At 39.8% G+C, this 20,504-nt stretch overlaps 1 protein-coding gene across 1 annotated transcript in view; it reads right to left on the bottom strand.

The window, feature by feature from the left end:
• Positions 1–15,809, bottom strand: part of FRK (fyn related Src family tyrosine kinase) — a 70,155-nt gene extending 54,346 nt beyond the window's left edge. The window contains exon 1 of the mRNA XM_075202946.1: positions 15,013–15,809. Coding sequence (XP_075059047.1) covers positions 15,013–15,416 — 404 coding nt within the window. The 5' untranslated portion in view covers positions 15,417–15,809. The remainder of the gene's footprint in view (positions 1–15,012) is intronic.
• Positions 15,810–20,504: the final 4,695 nt, after the last annotated feature.

The raw sequence follows: 20,504 nt of genomic DNA on the forward strand, positions 1-20,504 counted from the left end.
TAAAGTTTGTGACACACTTACATTTTGACTGGGCCTACACCACCCAAGTACAACACATTTCTTGACATCTGTGGCAAGCAACCCACCTTTACATGTTATTATTTATGTGAACACAAATCTATCATCGACCATTATGAGAAAACAATTAAATCATTCATTCTCTCGGTTATCGTGATCACACAAATACATAGTAATAATCTTTTACTTCGCAAAAATAACTTTATAAAGGTACATATAAATCTTTACATACAGTATAGTTCAACAGGTATATTGCAGGTATAAGATAAGATTGCAGGCATATTGCAGGATTAAATAGATTATACATTGATTGTAGAGTTAAATAGAGTAGTTAGGTATAGTTTTGTAGATATATAAAATAGTATTGCAGAGTTGGATGGATAAAGCATTGTAGAATTAATACCTGGTGGCTGAAGTGTGTTGAAGAGTTAATGCAGTGTGCACAGGAGAGCATGCTGAAGAGATTCTACCTCTCTTTGTGCCCACCACTCATCCCTTACACATGCCCTAAAAAATTGTTCAACTTCCCACTCAGACCTTGGGCCATTTGTTGCCCATCACTAGTATGATATGTGACTTTCCAAATGTTTCAATATTGTTTTTCATTATAATATTCACATACAATAGAATGTGTCAAATCATCAATGCTACGGTAACAGAAAATGATAAGTATGCTGTGAATTAATTTTTTTGTTGCTTAACATTGAAAAATAAAAGTGGAAGTTTCATCACTGCAGCAGGATAAGGTCCAGAACATTCATCTTTATGAAAACACATTTCAGATCTAATAACGATATGCAATTTAAAATGGAACAAGGAAAAATTGAGTCTTTAGAAGTCTGAGACAAGACAAACCACATTTTGACAAACCTACATGAATATTGCTCAACAATTATAGATACTTTACAAGTCAACATAATTTTTTAACTAAAGAAAAATGCACGTAATTCTTATTAACAGTCGCACAATTTTACTGCATAAGCAATTTAAATTAGTAGAATGAGCAATCATTAGATGAAGCCTAATTGGACTTAACAGTCTTTATATACACACACACCCTGAGAGTTCTGAGTTACACCCACGTTTGCTCTAGTAAACTCCATATACATCATAGTATTTGTCTGTACACTTCTTATGATTCTTAATATTGTATAATGCATGTGAATGTAAATGTGATTTACATCACTATAAGAATAAGATACATCCAACTGCATAATTGTAATTAAAGTGACAATGTCCTAGCAATGGAAGGTAAACACCAAGATACAATTTTTACTATGTTATTTAAAATAAAAAGAAAAAATGAAAAGAAAAAAAATGTATCTTATGATAAAAACAATAATAATGAACATGGAATGTTTTCCTGTACTTTGTTTGTTTTTCTGCCTTTTGACCAGCTTTAAATATGCAGCTTGGAGTGGCAAATCCAGGATTATGTATCCATACGCTAATTAGTGTGTTTATCGCCTTAAAAATATGTCAGTTGTAAGAATTTTACTGCTATAAATATTTTTATATATTGTAAATATGGAATGTAAATAAAGTCATAAAGAAAAGAAACCATTAAACTTGGATTTTTATTGGTTTGTTATGCTCTTCAGCTTCTTTAGTGTTTTTGTTATTTGTGACAGTAACTTTTGCTTTCCCTTAAGTTTTTATGTTAACAATTTACTTAGTACTAGCAGAATCCCCGGCGTTGCCCGGGATTTAAAGAATGTGTTACCCCCCTCGCCACCCCCACCCTCAGGAGTGCTAGGGGTGTCCTGCCCCCACAATATTTGTTGTCAGACTGTAAGTCATATGTGTACCAGGTTTGGTGTAAATTGTTCCAGACATTCCAGAGTTATGGTCGTTTTCGATGATTTTTAGGTGTTACCCCCCTTGCAACCCCCACCCTTAGGAGTGCTAGGGGTGTCTTGCCCCCACAATATTTGTTGTCAGACTGTAAGTCATATGTGTACCAGGTTTGGTGTAAATTGTTCCAGACATTCCAGAGTTATGGTCGTTTTCGATGATTTTTAGGTGTTACCCCCCTCGCCACCCCCACCCTTAGGAGTGCTAGGGGTGTCTTGCCTCCACAATATTTGTTGTCAGACTGTAAGTCATATGTGTACCAGGTTTGGTGTATATTGTTCCAGACATTCCAGAGTTATGGTCGTTTTTGATGATTTTTAGGTGTTACCCCCCTTGCCACCCCCACCCTTAGGAGTGCTAGGGGTGTCTTGCCCCCACAATATTTGTTGTCAGACTGTAAGTCATATGTGTACCAGGTTTGGTGTAAATTGTTCCAGACATTCCAGAGTTATGGTCGTTTTCGATGATTTTTAGGTGTTACCCCCCTCGCCACCCCCACCCTTAGGAGTGCTAGGGGTGTCTTGCCCCCACAATATTTGTTTTCAGACTGTAAGTCATATGTGTACCAGGTTTGGTGTAAATTGTTCCAGACATTCCAGAGTTATGGTCGTTTTCGATGATTTTTAGGAGTTACCCCCCTCGCCACCCCCATACTTAGGAGTGCTAGGGGTGTCTTGCCCCCACAATATTTGTTGTCAGACTGTAAGTCATATGTGTACCAGGTTTGGTGTAAATTTTTCCAGACATTCCAGAGTTATGGTCATTTTCGATGATTTTTAGGTGTTACCCCCCTCGCCACCCCCACCCCGTAATAAATTTTAATTTAAAAAATTTTTAGTTGCCTCCGTCATGTTTTAATACACTCGTATGCAAAATTTCATGATCTTCGCTTGAAAAATGTGGATTTGTATAGAAAGACAGACAGAAGGACAGAAGGACAGAAGGACAAATTTTCTCTTTTATATATTATTAGAAGACTATCAGGTTCTGGTTCAAATATGTCATTTTTGCATTAACCAATGGAGTTATTTGTGTCTTTTTGATATAGGCATTTAGTAGAGATAAGTGACAGTGTGGCAAAATTTAGCTTGAATAGTGTTTAACAGGCTGCTTTGCAGAGATGCATTGCCATTTCACAGAATGCCATACTGCATAGGTAAATTTGCTTTTTGTGGAGTACATAGTCTATGAATAGAACTGGAATGAAAATGGTCATACTGTTGTGTGGCTAGAGTAGCTTAAAACCAAAATAGTGAAACTTATAAAGTTTTGTGACTACATGCTGTACAAGGTGAACATCTTATGGTTTTGAAAGTATCACTCCTCTCTAGTAATGAGCTACGAACATTCTTTGTTTTAGAAAGCCTGGGATACATGCTCTCAAAACACTCCATTTCAGAAGAAAACAGTCCTCTAAAAATCAGGCCCTCCTCCTGAAAAAGGCTCTAAAGGATGAATCTGATCCCCTTTCACTGAAAGACTAAATCTATCAATGCCTCAACCAGATTTTTTTGCCCCTTTCATCAATGGGTAAGCATTGGAAATGTGTGTTGTGTACGTTGTTACGGACACAGCCTTTGGCTTAAATATAAAATTGCCATAATTGTCAACTGTGGTGTCACCACTCCCAAATGATTTTCAGGCTCCCAGGGTTGCTAATCCATGGACACAAGTCACCTCTGGCTTTTCTACTAACAGCATTTCCATTTGAGGACCAAAGCCGCCTGTCCACGATTATAGAGATTGCCAAGCCCTACTTGGTCAGCTTTACACTTGATATTAGCCAAAATGCCAAGAAGCAAAATATAGTTATAAAATAAATATTTTTTTGCTAATATAGACCAGAAAATGTGCGCTCAGAATACCAAATGCAAAACAGTACAAACAAGCAAAAAGTAAACTGGGATGCAGTTATATCATACATCCCTTTTCCTTTACTCTTAAGTGAGAAAGCTTCGAAAAAGTATGTTGGGTTCCAATTACCCTGCGATCTGCCTAAGACTCACCCAGGGATATAAAATTTGCAGCTCTGGAGATGAGAACCTCAGAGGATGGAACCTGTAAAAGTCAACCTTCAATCCATTGAACACAAAAACACACAAAAAAGTGAAGATGATCAAATGTGAAGAAGTAAAGAACGTAATGCCATGACTAGTAGCCTAGCTTTCAGTTGGAATGATATAAATCATCATCATCATCATCATTTATTTATATAGCGCCACTAATTCCGCAGCGCTGTACAGAGAACTCATTCACATCAGTCCCTGCCCCATTGGAGCTTACAGTCTAAATTCCCTAATATAGACACACTTACACACAGACAGACAGAGAGGGAGAGACTAGGGTCAATTTTGATAGCAGCCAATTAACCTACCAGTATGTTTTTGGAGTGTGGGAGGAAACCGGAGCACCTGGAGGAAACCCACGCAAACACAGGGAGAACATACAAACTCCACACAGATAAGGCCATGGTCGGGAATCGAACTCATGACCCCAGTGCTGTAAGGCGGAAGTGCTAACCAGGCTAGGCCACTGTGCTGCCTAAGCCTGCCCAGCAAAAAGGGCAAGAAAGTTAGGCATCAAAGAAGACTGAAGTATGTGATTAAGTGCTATAGGCCTCTGGCTTGCCCTATGATTTTAAGATACCCCAGGTTGCTGTTCCAGGGCATCGTATCCTGGGCTTTTTCTGTTGCCACCCTTATGGCAAAAAGACCAAGCCAAGCTGCCTTACATTCATGCAGATGCAAATTGTTCCTTATATAACTATGGTTTAAAGGATAGGTACAGCCAAAATAAGTAAAGCCAAATATACAATTTGCATTCAGATGTTTTCAAGCTTATTAGCTCTCATCAGTGCAAAATACGGATATGCCTCATCTCTAGCCTTTTGTAATAGTTGCAACTAATTAAATTATTCAGTCCCGAACATGTCATGAGGGAGAAAAAAAGTTGCATGCCAAGGCAAACCATTAAGCAGTCATCTTTTTATTACATGCAATTGCATATTTATAGAATACAATTTCTGTGCTGTAAGTAATGTTATTTCTATACAAGTAGTGGACCCCTTAGACAGTTTATAGTCATGTCCAACACTGTATGCCTGTATTTCTTACAAGACATGACAGAACTATCTACCCTTTGTTCTGCAAATTAATTTGAGCGATTAGCCCCACACTTCTCTTTTAATAGGATAATTCCATGAACTCATTGTTTGTAATTCAGTCCACCAAACCACTTAGGTGAAAGCTGGAATTTTAAACACTTGCTCTCTATTCCACGTTACATAGAGATTAACTCAGAATCATCAGTCAGTCTTTACACATATTTTCTCTCAGTTCTCAGTGTACTGTGTGTGCTTATTAAGTACTATGTACTTAGAAAGCATTCCCATAGAACTACAATATATTTTATTAAGCAGCAACACTTTCTGCAGACAATGTGGAGATTTATGTAAGTCAAACCACATCAAAGAAAATGTTTGTCAGAGACTGTATGTGTACAGGTCCATAAAAAATATACTGTCAGCAATATTTCTACTAAAACATTATTTGCATATAAAACAAATGAAGGTAGGGATATCTATAGGAAAATAGCCTAAGTCACTAGTGTGGTGCACCATATTTACTAAGTGAAAATATAACTTATGTTTTATTTACTTTATTTTTGTTTAGCCACAAAGGTAGTGATAATGGTTTCATCAAGACAAGGGCTTAATTTTTCAATTTGTGGCAATAAGAATGGTGCTTTATTGCTGCTTATCGTGAAATGAAAAGTTAAAAGTGTGATGATTGGAAAAGCAGGCTGATATAAGGCAGTGTTGGCTAACCTGTGACACTCCAGGTGTTGTGAAACTACAAGTCCCAGCATGCTTTGCCAATATATTGCAGCTTATTGCTAGAAGGGTATGCTGGGACTTGTAGTTTCACAACACCTGGAGTGTCACAGGTTAGCCAACACTGATATAAGGGATAGAAAGCTGAGGAGTGCAGTAATGTTCTCCAGATAGATGAGTTTTCAGTGCCTGCTTGCAGTGTCGGCAACTGAGTGAGAGATGCTTCCGGAGATGAGGTGCAGCTCATGAGAAGTCGGGCTGACTTGTGTGAGAGGAGTTAAAAAGATAATTAGGCAAAAGTTTCCTGCAGGGGTGTTAACTACCAGAACAAGAGAGGGAACTCTAGTGGTCCCTTTCTCTCTGAGCTGAAAATGAGGTGCAGAGCAGAAGCAGCAGCGTAGGAAGAGGCATATAAGTGAGAGGAAACCTTGTGTGACCCTTACAAAATTGTTGTCTATTGCTGGTCGGCAAAAGCCCAGAATAAGGACATATACAGTGGGGTGAGAGAAGCCTGTGCAGGGTCCTAGGGTCAATGGAGGGGAGGTCTGGGCTCTGGCATGTATTGTGCAATGTGGAACCTGCACAGCTGCAGGTGTTGCACCATAATGTCTTGTGTCCTGTAGTTAAGAAAAGTTGTGGCAGGATTTAAAAAGTGTAAGCTGCAGTAAGGCAAATACATTGGGTGGACTTTGCCCCTGTGCTCTATAGCCCTTTTTGCCTTTCAGAAATTTGCACTTTGTACTCTGCAAATGTCTGTCCCTGTCTCCTGTTTATGTTTGTCTCACTGTTTCCAGTTTTGTATGTGTACCTTTGTTTCTAGCAGTATTTCTGTCCTGCCCACCCTTTGTCTGTGTGCATCTTTGTCCCCCTCCACTTTGTGTGTATGTCTCTCTGTCTCCAGTTTTCCATGTGTACCAATAACTGTTCATCTGCCTCTTTCTCTCCGTGCACCCCAATTGTTTGTGTGTTCCTGTCTCAACATTATGGGTACCTTTCATTTTTTTCTCCTCCTTTGTGTACATGTTTCTCTTTGTCAGCCCATCCCATCTGCTTCCCCTCCTTTTAGTATCATCTGCCCTTTCAACTCACTGTCCTCTTGTGCCACATCATCTCCCCTTGTCTTCCACTTCTCCCCTATTTATGCCTTTCCTTCCTCCTCTTCTGCTGGAGTCAGTGTGGAAGGCAAAACCAACGTTGGTTGCTGTCTATCAGAAGTGACGTGGACGAACAGAGGCACAACTGTCTCCAACACCACATAATTAAAACTAAAGATGGTACGTAAGCCCAATTTTCTAATTTCAATAATTTTTCACTGTCAAAATAATCAACCTTTGTTACATTCTTTGATAAATAATGGGGCTAACTTTCACTTCAAAGGATTAGCGCTGGCATTAATGCTGTTATCGACAGTAGATTGCATTTGCATGGGGAAGGCTTTTTAACAAGTATTGTGACTTGTACCACTGCAATACCTGTTCTGTTATCGCCATCTCAAGCTTTGATCATGTTTACCACCGTAGAGGCGATGCTAACAGTGTGCTAACTCCATCGACTTTGCCTGCAGTTCCCTACATGAGGTAACAATCAAAATTTTTCCAGGGTCACTTTAAATTTCTAATCTGACCCTGCATGTCATGTTAGGCAGTGTAATACTTCAAATGCCATTCACACAAATTGTTTTTATGGGGTCACTTTCTTTCTCAGATTATCATCATATCATATTATGTTCTATTATGTATAATAATACACTATATACCTATAGAACACATAATGTTTATAACACGTACATAAGTAGTAACAGCTCTGGGCCTCACTGATTGTGTCAATCGCAACAGAAGTAATAAATATGCTTTGTACTACAAATCACTCATGTAATTTATACAAGTTCTGAGGAGCGCAAGGGGAACAGCAGGGGCTGGCTGGCAGACTTTAGCCCAGGGGGGCACGCACACAGCACTGGCCCATAAGTAGCAGTCCTTCCTTAAAGGGTGGTTTTCGGTACAATATATATTGATCAATATAAAATTTTATTGTTGTTTAATCCAGCGATACTTTATTATTATATATAATAAATCTTAAATAATAAAAATAAATAATGCAAAAAAAAAAAACCAGAACTCACTTTATATTGCATTTTATTTTATATGTTCCTTCTCCTACACACATTCCTACATACATTTTTTTCTTTTTAAAAATACCTGACTGATTATAATGGGATTTATCAACATGCAAAAAGCCCTATATACTAATAGGGTTATTTGTTTTAGGGTTAACCTAACCCAAATAATATAAGGGGTGGTACTGGAAGGAGGAGTAGAGCACTAGGTGTCAATCTGACACCCTGGCCCAGAGCTGGGGGGCCAGGGTGCACCTTAAACAGTGGGCCCCTATGATATAACATGGTTATCATTTTAGACAAATACACAGGCAATACTGTGTGCACCACAGTTAGGTGCACGCAGCTCTGCCTTCACAAGCAGTACACAGTGAAGCGGGACATACCTCCCAACTGTCCTAAGAGAGACAGTCATCCCAATTAGGGACTGTCCCACCAGATTCAGGACAGCTGGCAGACTGTCCTGCTCTACCCTACCTGTTCTTGTCACTTTCACCACTTGTGACTGCTGGTTTCTTAATTCATGTGCTGCTTGTCTGGATCCTGGAATGTTGTAGGCCCTATTTGGAGTTTTCTAAATTTTATGTACCCATTTTTTTTCCAAACAGTCCAGGTGTCAAACTAATAGCACTCACGTTTTATAATTAGGCCTTCGTCCAGCCCCAACCTTAAAATAATAATATTTACATTTGTTAAATAGATCTATATCCCTCCAACCAACCCTGACATTAGATAGCAAACACATTTAATATATAAACCTATTTACCTCCCTCCAAACAGCCCCATCAATAAATTAAATTGCCCCGCACCACCCCACAAACAAAATAGCACCCATTAAATAACAAGCCCCCTCCTACCTCCCACACTAAATTAAGACCCCAATTCCTTCACACATTATAATGACACACACACACACACACACTGTACTGGCATCTCACACACACACACACACACACACTGTACTGGCATCTCACACACACGCACACACACACACACACACTGTACTGTCAACTCACACACAGTTTACTGACATCACACACAAACTTTACTGACATCTCACACACACTTTATTGTCATCTCACACTTTACTGTCATCTCACACACACTTTACTGTCATCACACACACACTTTACTGTCATCACACACACAAACTTTACTGACACACACACGCCACTTACCTTGTTCCATCCGCGTGCGCTGATCTTCACACATGGGGCGGCACCTGTCACATGGTGCGCGTCCCATGTGACACTGAGGAGGGAGGGGAGAGACAAGCAGAGCCAGTGATGGATTGTGGCTGGTCCCAGAGGAGGGGCCAGCCACAAAGTAATAGAAACTTGGGCTGGTGTCTGTATAGGCCCAAAATTGCCTTTTTCGTGTCCGGCCCTGGGGCATCTGCCCCCCAGCCCAGCCCGCCCCTGGGGAATATGGGGGCAATTGAACCACAGGCCTCTCAAGTGTTTAAAGATTTGCATCAGCACTGAGTGAAGGGCAAGCTTCCTGCAGGGTTGATATTAGTGTACTTGCTGTATGACTATTTACTAACTTACTCCCACTGGCTCATTCAATTTTGCTGTTCCCACAAAGCTCCAGGAAATAAAATAAAGTTATATCTCATGATTCATGTGTTTATCTCTGCTTTACTTTTCATAGTTGCATATTAATGTAATCATGTAGAAGTTAAGTGGTGCTATAAAGCACTTGATTGAACTTCCTTCCAAGGTCAAAAGTTTTGTGGAATACTGCATGTCATGGGTTGACATATTAGATAAATGGCCCTCTACTGTAAATTAAAAATCAACAAGGTCTCAAGGCTGTGTGCCAGTGACTTTTATATAATAGGTGCAAGGTATGCAGTGTACACAAGCCTAAAAGTTACGGATATAAGGAGTCACCTCCCATTTCCATAACTTGTGTAAAAGCATGCAGCAGGCGCTTTTAAAGAAATGAGTGGGTTTGTGTGCAAGATTAGTGTACACAAGCCCATGAGTCAAGGGAATCCCATGACTGCTACAATGCACCTAGAGTTTTCTATTGCTGCCAGTATTATTTTTTCCTCCACACTAGTAACTCTGCTTCATTATGGCTTCAATGCATCTTTATGGCCCCCTGTCTCCCATATTGCACCAGTAGGCTGTGCTCAGAAGGCTCATTTTTACTCCTCAATTCCTAGCGCCTTCTCCACATGGCTCTTGTATTGACAGCTCAGTGCCGTTGGATGGCTATACTGTCAAATGGCCCATCAAGTCCGTTCGGGAATCCAGGAAGGATGGAGTGAGAATGATCTTTATTTATGAGCCCAGTCAACTGATGCATTATGTGAGGCTGAGGATGTGGTTAAGTCATAATAGATCAGAGCTCTTAACGTCAACATAACAATAAATTTGGCAGCAGTATAAATTTCTGGGTGCATGGTAGTCAGCATAAGGCATCCTTGACTCACGGGTCAGTGTGCGCAACTAATATTGCACGCAGACCCACGCATTTCTTAAAACACCCCTGCTGCATTTACCACCCTAGCTTTGTTATGGCTGTATATTGCTTATACATGGTTAGGGAGCACCACCCGAGATTTGTTATGGCTGTATATTGAATAATCAGCCACATAGATTATCGGGAACTTGATTGGTTGGTGCAGTGGTGAATTTATTTGCTATGCTTTTATACAAGTGACGGAAATGGGATGTGACTCCCTATATCCTTAATAACTTACAGGAAGGAATTTGCTTATTCACAAGTTTTCTTAACAAACAAAGATATGACATAAGACATCACAGTGATGTCATCACACATCGCTAGTGAGAAAAACATCAGAACTCACTATCAATATAGATATAATGTACAGGAGTTAATACGTATATTAGCATAATTTATGTATTAGAAAGATATTAGAAGTCCCTGCTTTTGTGATTACATAATTTCATTTTATTATCTAAAAATGTTTCCTGTTATTATAGCTTGAAATAAAGTTTTACAGTTCAAAACAAATCTGACATAATTGGGAAAATGATTAGAATATAAATGATACTATTGTATTAAACAAAATAACAAGTACCTACCAGTTTTAATAGAATGGCAAATATTTATATATATTTATAAAATCTTTATTTACATACTTTATTTAGGAAGGATAAAATGGAAAGAATCAGAGGAGGGGTTGCGATATATGTTAAAATAAGCATAAATACTAATTGAAAACAACATATTGAAAAAACACTGAAGCCATTTGAGTAACCATAGAAACGGGGGAGAAGGCTATTCTTAGTACTGTCAGTAGACCACCAGGCCAGAAAGAGGAAATGGCAGGACCTATGGCATGACATCAATAAAATGGCATTAAATGGAGAGGTAATAATCATGGGAAACTTTAATCTAGCTGATGTGAACTGGGAGGGGTCTTTTGCAAGCTCCACTAGAAGTAGGGGCATTCTGAATTCCTTGCAGGGAGCATCCCTTAAGCAAATGGTGAAGGAGCCTACTCGCAAAGAAGCAATATTATACTTAATACTTACAAATGGTGACAGAATATCTGATGTAATGTGTGTGTGAACGTAGGATCCTGTGACCATCAAGCAGTATGGTTTAGTATAAATACAAAGACCGACTCATACCACACAAAAACAAAAGTGTTAGATTTTAGTAAGGTTGAGATGTAGAGATGGGAAACTGTGTAAGTAACTCTCTGGCAGAGTGGAAGAACTTGAAAAGAGTGCAGGAGAGGTGGGAGAAATTTTTTTTAAATACTAAAAGCAACAGACCTTTGTATCAAAAGGGTTAAGAAAACCACAAGGAAAATGAAGCCAGTGTGGTTTGCAAGAGAAGTAGCAAGTATTGTGAAAGCAAATAAATAGTTAAGAAATATAAGCAGAATCAAAATAATGAAGACAAAGGGGTATATTTACTAAACTGTGGGTTTGGAAAAGTGGAGATGTTGCCTATAGCAACCAATCAGAATCTAGCTGTCATTTTGTAGAATGTACTAAGTAAATGATAACTAGAATATGATTGGTTGCTATAGAAAACAACTCCACTTTTTCAAACCCGCAGTTTAGTAAATATACCCCAAAGAGGTGTATCTTGTTAGACAGAAGGAGGCTAATAAGGTAATCAGATGTGCAAAGGCACAAGCTGAAGAGAAAATGACCAAGGCAGTAAGTAAAGGGGGCAAAACGTTTTAGGTATATAAGTAAAAGGAGAAAAACAAAATCAGCAATAATAAGACTATATACAGAGAGTGAGAGTCCTGTTGAGGGAGATAAGATAATAGCAGATCATCTTAATAATTACTTTTGCTCAGTATTCACTACAGAAAGAGAGGGCAATGGGCCACAGTTAAGTTGCAAGTATAGTCATAAAAATGATGTAGATACAAGTACATTTACAGAGAAGGTCCTAACAGAACTCTCTAAACTGAAAGTGGATAAATCAATGGGGCCAGATGGGATACTTCCAATCTTATTAAAAGAGGTTAAAGAGGTGCTGGTAACACCATTAACAGAATTATTCAACCAGTCACTATCTGGAAGCGTAATTCCAGAGGACTGGATGAGAGTGAATGTACTCCCATTGCACAAAAGTGGAAGCAATTGAAGAAGCGAGCAACTGGAAACACTCTTAAAAGAAAGATGTAGAATATCTCAAATACAGTAACTTACATGATCTCAAACAGCATGGATTTACTGGGGGGAGATCATGTCAAAAAAATATAATTTACTTTTTTGACTGTGTGACTAATGTAACAGATCAATGAGGGGACATAGATGTAGCTTATCTAGATTTTAGTAAGGCTTTTGACACTGTCCCACATCGTAGACTGTTAAATAAACTCGAAAGCTTGGGATTGAATTCTAAGATGGCTGAATGGATAAGTTCTTGGTTGCAGGATGGAAAACAGAGAGCTGTAGTAAATGGAGTGCGTTCACAGAAGGGAAATGTTACCAGTGAAGTATCTCAAGGTTCTGTACTTGGACCAGTGCTTTTAAATATCTTTATTGGTGACATTGCAAATGGTATTGAAGGGAAGGTATGAATTTTTTTGTAGATGACACAAAGATATGCAACATGGGAAACACACCAGGAGGTAATGACTAGAGGAATGGTCAAGAGTGGCAACTACAATTTAATGCCAAAAAATGCAAAATCATGCGCTTGGCTTTCAAAAAACCCAAAGGCTAAATATAGTATTAATGGCACTATAATGGAAACTACTGAGGAGGAATGGGATCTAGGAGTCACTATTTCAGGTTATTTAAAGGCAAGTAAGCAATGTAACAAAGCAATAAGAATGGCAAGTCAGATGCTTGGTTGCATAGGGAGAGGAATCAGTAACAGAAAGAAAAAAGTAATAATGCCACTTTACAGGTCATTGGAACAACCTCATCTAAAATACTGTTTTCAATTCTGGAGGACATATCTCCAGAAGGATATAAATACATTAGAGACTATATAACGAAAGGCAACTAAAATGGTGCATGGCCCACAGGACAAAACTTACCAGGAAAGACTAAAATATATTAATATGTTTAGTTTGGAGCATAGTTGAGAAAGGGGGGACATGATAGAAACCTACAAATATATCAAGAGTTTTAACAAGATACAGGAGCGAAATATTCTTCAAAGAAAGCAAAGTGTTAGAACACAAGGACATTCACTGAAACTGGAGGGAAGTAAGTTCAGAGGAAATTTGAGGAAAAACTACTTCACAGAAAGGGTAGTGGATAAGTGGAATAGCGTTCCATCAGAGGTGGTAGAGGCTAATACAGTAGAGCAATTTAAACACGCTTGAGATAGACATAAGGAAATCATTACAAAGCATAAGGATAAAATAGGGTATGAGGTTAGCTTAGGTTAAAAAACAGGCAGACTAGATGAGCCAAGCAGTTCTTTTCTGCCTTCAAATTCTATGTTTACACGTTGCCCATATTCAATAGAAAAGTATTGAATGTATTCTATTTTTGGATTTATGGTTCAATAATAAACATGTATGCTATGTGGTATATATATCTATTAAGTTGTATGTTGATATATATGAATTAATTGGAGAAAGGTACTTCAGAAACATTTGCCTTTCTGCCCCAACTAATAGCTTATAACATAAATAATTGAAATAGGCTAGTAATCATAAATGTGTACTCCAAAACTAAAAAATGCACATTGATTTTTTTTTATTAAATAATGTCTTTTGGATTCTGTTTGATTTTTAGTTGGATTCATTAATGAAATCAATGAATTAAAATGAATGATACATTCTATTCTAATGAAATGTATTTAACTTTAAGTAAGTAGCCCAATTTTTGGATCTTTTAATTTGAAAGGCAACACAATAAGCAGTGTGTTCTTGCTATAATAATTTAAAATGAGACACCGAGACACAGGACTAAAGGCAACACTGCAAAAAATAAAATAAAAATATGCACTGAGGACCACATTTATGAAAACTGTCTGCATAGTTATTATAAATATCTTCTTTTTAACCAAGTATAGGAAATGTGTTTAAATACTTTTTGTTGCTTTTAAAGTCCCTTACATACTGGCATTAAAATACATGTTTTCACTAGTTTTTTTAAAGTGCAAGCTCTCACTACCACCATATGTCAAATGCAGGGCCATCTTAACAACATTATGGGCCCCTGGCAAAGCAGTGCACCGGGGCCCCTACATATATAGATATAGATGTATAGAGATACAGATATAGATATATAGAGATAGAGATAGATAGATGTACTTGCTCAGTGACCCTTGAAGGTTTAGTTTGCAGGTTTTTTCTTTTGCAGGATTATTTATTCTAATTAAGAGCCCTGCCTATGGGGCCCCCTTGCCCGTGGGCCCCCCGGGCACCTGCCCATCGTGCCCAATGGAAAAGATGGCCCTGGTCAAATGCAACGTATCCTGCCCACTTTACTAGGAAGTGGGTGGGATGTGACAGAATGGCCTGCTCTCTCAGGAGTCCAGGAGGTCTACCTGGACACCTGTACAGTAATTCTAGACACTGGCAATACTCCATACCACTATTCTTCTACATCATAGTCCCTTCTAGTTAAGTTTAGTAAATCACTATTCATTCCACATATTGTCCTTATTCTGTTTACTCAAATTGTGAATTATTTGAGATTTGGACTATACTGCTAAACATTTCATATGTGTAACTTGAAAACAATATTTAAGGAGTAGTAGGAAAGTTTCGTATACTTACGGCTTGGATTCAATGCTGGAGACAAGAGCAACATAGTTAGCTGGAATATATCCTTCTGGCTTTTCCCGGGGTGTCAAAGCTCTAGCTCTCCACCAGCTCTCATGAGTAAAATCCAGTATATGCATTTGGTCCCCGGCATAAAAACTTAGCTCTTCATTTGTGCCTGCTCGGTAAGAATATAATGCCACATAGACGTCTCTTATGTTGGTCTCTTTTTTGGGGTATACAATGACTTTTTGGGGATTCTGCGGGTGATAACCAACAGCTTCAGTCCTGTTAGGCTCAACTATATGGTTATTAGCAATAACAATGTCATTCTCTTTGTAATTATCTCCTTTTTGGCTGTTCTTGTTTTCAGTGGAGGAACAGGGGCAACAGCAATATTTCCTACAACAGTTCCCCATACTCACAGTTAGGTGACAAAGGTAGTTCCTTGTTTTCTTATTTAAATTGTCCGTGCTGACCCTTCCTTCCCTCCATATCTGGTAATGTGAATTATATAATAAGTAAAAACTGATCTTGCCTTATTCAAAAATATATTTGTCTGCTAAACGTCCGGCAATATGGAAAATAATCCCAGTTTTGACCTTTCATAGGAGAAAAATGTTAACAGCTAAAACAGGTTCTTCACACTTGCAGAGATTGTTCTTTGTCAGGTACTGAAGTGCTAATGCCCTAAAGCCGTCAGCAGTGTCTGTGATATTTCTCACTGAATAAAGAGGGACTCCTTGTTGAAGATTGTGTCTGGTTAAATCTGCATACTGGATCAGGTATACAATTTACTTCCTGGTGAAGGTATGTTTGTTTCTTTTTCCTAGGACCGCCCTCTTTGCATAAGTGCTAAGTCAAGTCTTTGGTTCCTGAATATTCACCAGGGAGATTGTAGTTAGCTACAGCTCTTGGCAGCCTTCCTCATACCTGATGAGTAAGATGCAATAGAAAAGATTTTACTGCAGGTACTTTTGCAGCTGCTCACTGAAAATAAATCAGACCATGCCCTTCATGCAAATTAGTATCAGTTTCCCTGAAGGGTGAATCCTGTAGTGTTTAGTTTAACCTGTCACAAAAGGCGGCTTGGAAGGTGGGAAACTGAGAAAAAGTTCTTGTGTGATGTCATCTTGTTACAGCACCACTAAAGATTCCCTTTGTACAAAAGATAGTATTGCAAGAACGATGATTTAAACAGACATTTAAAAAGGGCATATGTTAGAGATTTATACATGTTTATATACACCTTATATATATGTTAGTTACTTTTTGACAATATAATAAATGTAAACTTTCTTTAGCGTGTGCACTTTACCCTCCTTGTAAGAATGCTACTTGCATTTCGAGGTATATATCTGATTTTCATAAAAGAAACTATTAAGATCTTCCTCTTTCGTTTAGACATAGTTTGAATTTATTTCACAGTGCAAAGGGCAGGCACTGATAATAAGTGTCTTGTTACAGTTGTGCAAATATTTATACCCAGTCTTCATTCTCTGAAATTCCATTAAGAAATGCAGCACGGCTGTTGCATAGCTTAAATGCAGCTTTAGAACCACTGTGTGTCTCAAATAATGCTGCCTTTAGGCGATGGGCGGTCACCTTGTCCTCTGGCCAAGAGACCGGTTACTAGAATCCCAAGGTGTGCCCATGGTGCCGCCTGAACTGGTGGTACCTGAATATGCACTGATGCATGAGAACACCTTGGACTAATAAAGCACTTTGCATTGGCCTTATAGCAGGGCAGGTAAATTGTTATACATACTTGACACTAGCTGTTCACAGCCTTTTGGCTAAGATCAAGTGTAGTATCTGTTCGAGGAGAGTTAAGGGGTTCCTCCGATAATGGACAGACTACCTAAGTCATGTGGCCAAAGAGCCGGCAGCAATAAAGTCCAGGACCTTTGTGCCCCCAGAGTAGTGACTCAGGGTGCCTGAAAAATCACTGAGATTGGTGATCCCAGGTGGTAAAAGTAGGACACGAAGCGCTGGTTTCACTCTTTTGTGGCCTTTTGGCTAGGCAGGAATTTTTTTTACAAATCCAGCCAAAAGGCTGGAGGCAGTATTCATTAGGGATGAGCGCACTCGGATTTATAAAAATCCGAGCCCACCCGAACGTTGCGGATCCGAGTCGGATCCGAGACAGATCCGGGTATTGGCGCCAAATTCAAATGTGAAACTGAGGCTCTGACTCATAATCCCGTTGTCGGATCTCGCGATACTCGGATCCTATAAATTCCCCGCTAGTCGCCGCCATCTTCACTCGGGCATTGATCAGGGTAGAGGGAGGGTGTGTTAGGTGGTCCTCTGTCCTGGTAGATCTCGTGCTGTGCTGTTTAGTTCTGTGCTGTGCTGTTTAGTTCTGTGCTGTGCTGTGCTGTGCTGTGCTGTGCTGTGCTGTGCTGTGCTGTGTTCTGCAGTATCAGTCCAGTGGTGCTGTGTGCTGTGCTCTGTCCTTCTGAGGTCAGTGGTGCTGCTGGGTCCTGTGCTGTGTCCTGTTCAGTCCAGTGGTGCTGTGTCCTGTGCTCTGTGCTTCTAAGGGCATAGTTATTTCCCCAATATTCCCCTGTGTTTAAAAAAATAAAAAAAAGTTTTTTTAAAAAATACCAAAAACTACTTTAATTTTTTTTAATTACCACAAAATTTGCACAACCAATCCTGCAGTATAAGCCCATTGGTACTGCAATATTACCAAGTTCACACATTCAGCAGTAAAAGTCCAGTGGTACTGCAATATTACAAAGTTTACACATTCTGCAGTATCAGTCCAGTGGTGCTGTGTCCTGTGCTCTGTCCTGCTGAGTTCCGTAGTGCTGCTGGGTCCTGTGCCGTGTCCTGTTCAGTCCAGTGGTGCTGTGTCCTGTGCTCTGTGCTTCTAAGGGCATAGTTATTTCCCCATTATTCCCAAGTTTTTAAAAAATAAAAAAAAAGTAAAAAAAAATAAAAAATTTAAAAAAAAAAAAAAATAATATAATAATTATAACCAAATTTGCAAAACCAATCCAGCAGTATAAGTCCATTGGTACTGCAATATTACAAAGTTCACACATTCTGCAGTATCAGTCCAGTGGTGCTGTGTCCTGTGCTCTGTCCTGCTGAGGTCCGTAGTGCTGCTGGGTCCTGTGCCGTGTCCTGTTCAGTCCAGTGGTGCTGTGTCCTGTGCTCTGTGCTTCTAAGGGCATAGTTATTTCCCCATTATTCCCAAGTTTTTAAAAAATAAAAAAAAGTAAAAAAAAATAAAAAATTAAAAAATAAAATAAAATATATAATAATTATAACCAAATTTGCAAAACCAATCCAGCAGTATAAGTCCATTGGTACTGCAATATTACAAAGTTCACACATTCTGCAGTATCAGTCCAGTGGTGCTGTGTCCTGTGCTCTGTCCTGCTGAGTTCCGTAGTGCTGCTGGGTCCTGTGCCGTGTCCTGTTCAGTCCAGTGGTGCTGTGTCCTGTGCTCTGTGCTTCTAAGGGCATAGTTATTTCCCCACTATTCCCAAGTTTTTTAAAAATAAAAAAAAAGTAAAAAAAAATAAAAAATTTAAAAAAAATAAAAAATATAATAATTATAACCAAATTTGCAAAACCAATCCAGCAGTATAAGTCCATTGGTACTGCAATATTACCAAGTTCACACATTCTGCAGTATCTTGTGCTACATATAATGGAGACCAAAAATTTGGAGGATAAAGTAGGGAAAGATCAAGACCCACTTCCTCCTAATGCTGAAGCTGCTGCCACTAGTCATGACATAGACGATGAAATGCCATCAACGTCGTCTTCCAAGCCCGATGCCCAATCTCGTAGTACCGGGCATGTAAAATCCAAAAAGCCCAAGTTAAGAAAAAGTAGCAAAAAGAGAAACTTAAAATCATCTGAGGAGAAACGTAAAGTTGCCAATATGCCATTTACGACACGGAGTGGCAAGGAACGGCTTAGGCCCTGGCCCGTGTTCATGACTAGTGGTTCAGCTTCACCCACGGATCTTAGCCCTCCTCCTCCTCCCCCCCCCCCTACAAAAAATTGAAGAGAGTTATGCTGTAAGCAACAAAACAGCAAACAACTCTGCCTTCTAAAGAGAAATTATCACAAATCCACAAGGCGAGTCCAAGGATGTTGGTGGTTGTCAAGCCTGACCTTCCCATCACTGTACGGGAAGAGGTGGCTCGGGAGGAGGCTATTGATGATGTAGCTGGCGCTGTGGAGGAACTTGATGATGAGGATGGTGATGTGGTTATTGTAAATGAGGCACCAGGGGGGGAAACAGCTGATGTCCATGGGATGAAAAAGCCCATCGTCATGCCTGGTCAGAAGACCAAAAAATGCACCTCTTCGGTCTGGAGTTATTTTTATCCAAATCCAGACAACCAATGTATGGCCATATGTAGCTTATGTAAAGCTCAAATAAGCAGGGGTAAGGATCTTGCCCACCTAGGAACATCCTCCCTTATACGTCACCTGAATAACCTTCATAGTTCAGTGGTTAGTTCAGGAACTGGGGCTAGGACCCTCATCGGTACAGGGACACCTGAATCCCGTGGTCCAGTTGGATACACACCAGCAACACCCTCCTCGTCAACTTCCTCCACAATCTCCATCAGATTCAGTCCTGCAGCCCAAGTCACCAGCCAGACTGAGTCCTCCTCAATACGGGATTCATCCGAGGAATCCTGCAGCGGTACGCCTACTACTGCCACTGCTGCTGTTGCTGCTGTTAGTCGGTCATCTTCCCAGAGGGGAAGTCGTAAGACCGCTAAGTCTTTCACAAAACAATTGACCGTCCAACAGTCGTTTGCCATGACCACAAAATACGATAGTAGTCACCCTATTGCAAAGCGTATAACTGCGGCTGTAACTGCAATGTTGGTGTTAGACGTGCGCCCGGTGTCCGCCATCAGTGGAGTGGGATTTAGAGGGTTGATGGAGGTATTGTGTCCCCGGTACCAAATCCCCTCGAGATTCCACTTCACTAGGCAGGCGATACCAAAAATGTACAGAGAAGTACGATCAAGTGTCCTCAGTGCTCTTAAAAATGCGGTTGTACCCACTGTCCACTTAACCACGGACATGTGGACAAGTGGTTCTGGGCAAACGAAGGACTATATGACTGTGACAGCCCACTGGGTAGATGCATCCCCTACCGCAGCAACAGCAACAGCTGCATCAGTAGCAGCATCTACAAAATGGCTGCTCATGCAAAGGCAGGCAACATTGTGTATTACAGGCTTTAATAAGAGGCACAACGCTGACAACATATTAGAGAAAATGAGGGAAATTATCTCCCAGTGGCTTACCCCACTTAGACTCTCATGGGGATTTGTGGTGTCAGACAATGCCAGTAACATTGTGCGGGCATTAAATATGGGCAATTTCCAGCACGTCCCATGTTTTGCCCACACCATTAATTTGGTGGTGCAGCATTACCTCAAGAGTGACAGGGGTGTGCAGGAGATGCTTGCGGTGGCGCGCAAAATTGCTGGACACTTTCGGCATTCAGCCAGTGC

This window comes from Mixophyes fleayi, chromosome 3, assembly GCF_038048845.1.
Source record: "Mixophyes fleayi isolate aMixFle1 chromosome 3, aMixFle1.hap1, whole genome shotgun sequence".
NCBI classification, from domain to species: Eukaryota; Metazoa; Chordata; class Amphibia; order Anura; family Limnodynastidae; genus Mixophyes; species Mixophyes fleayi.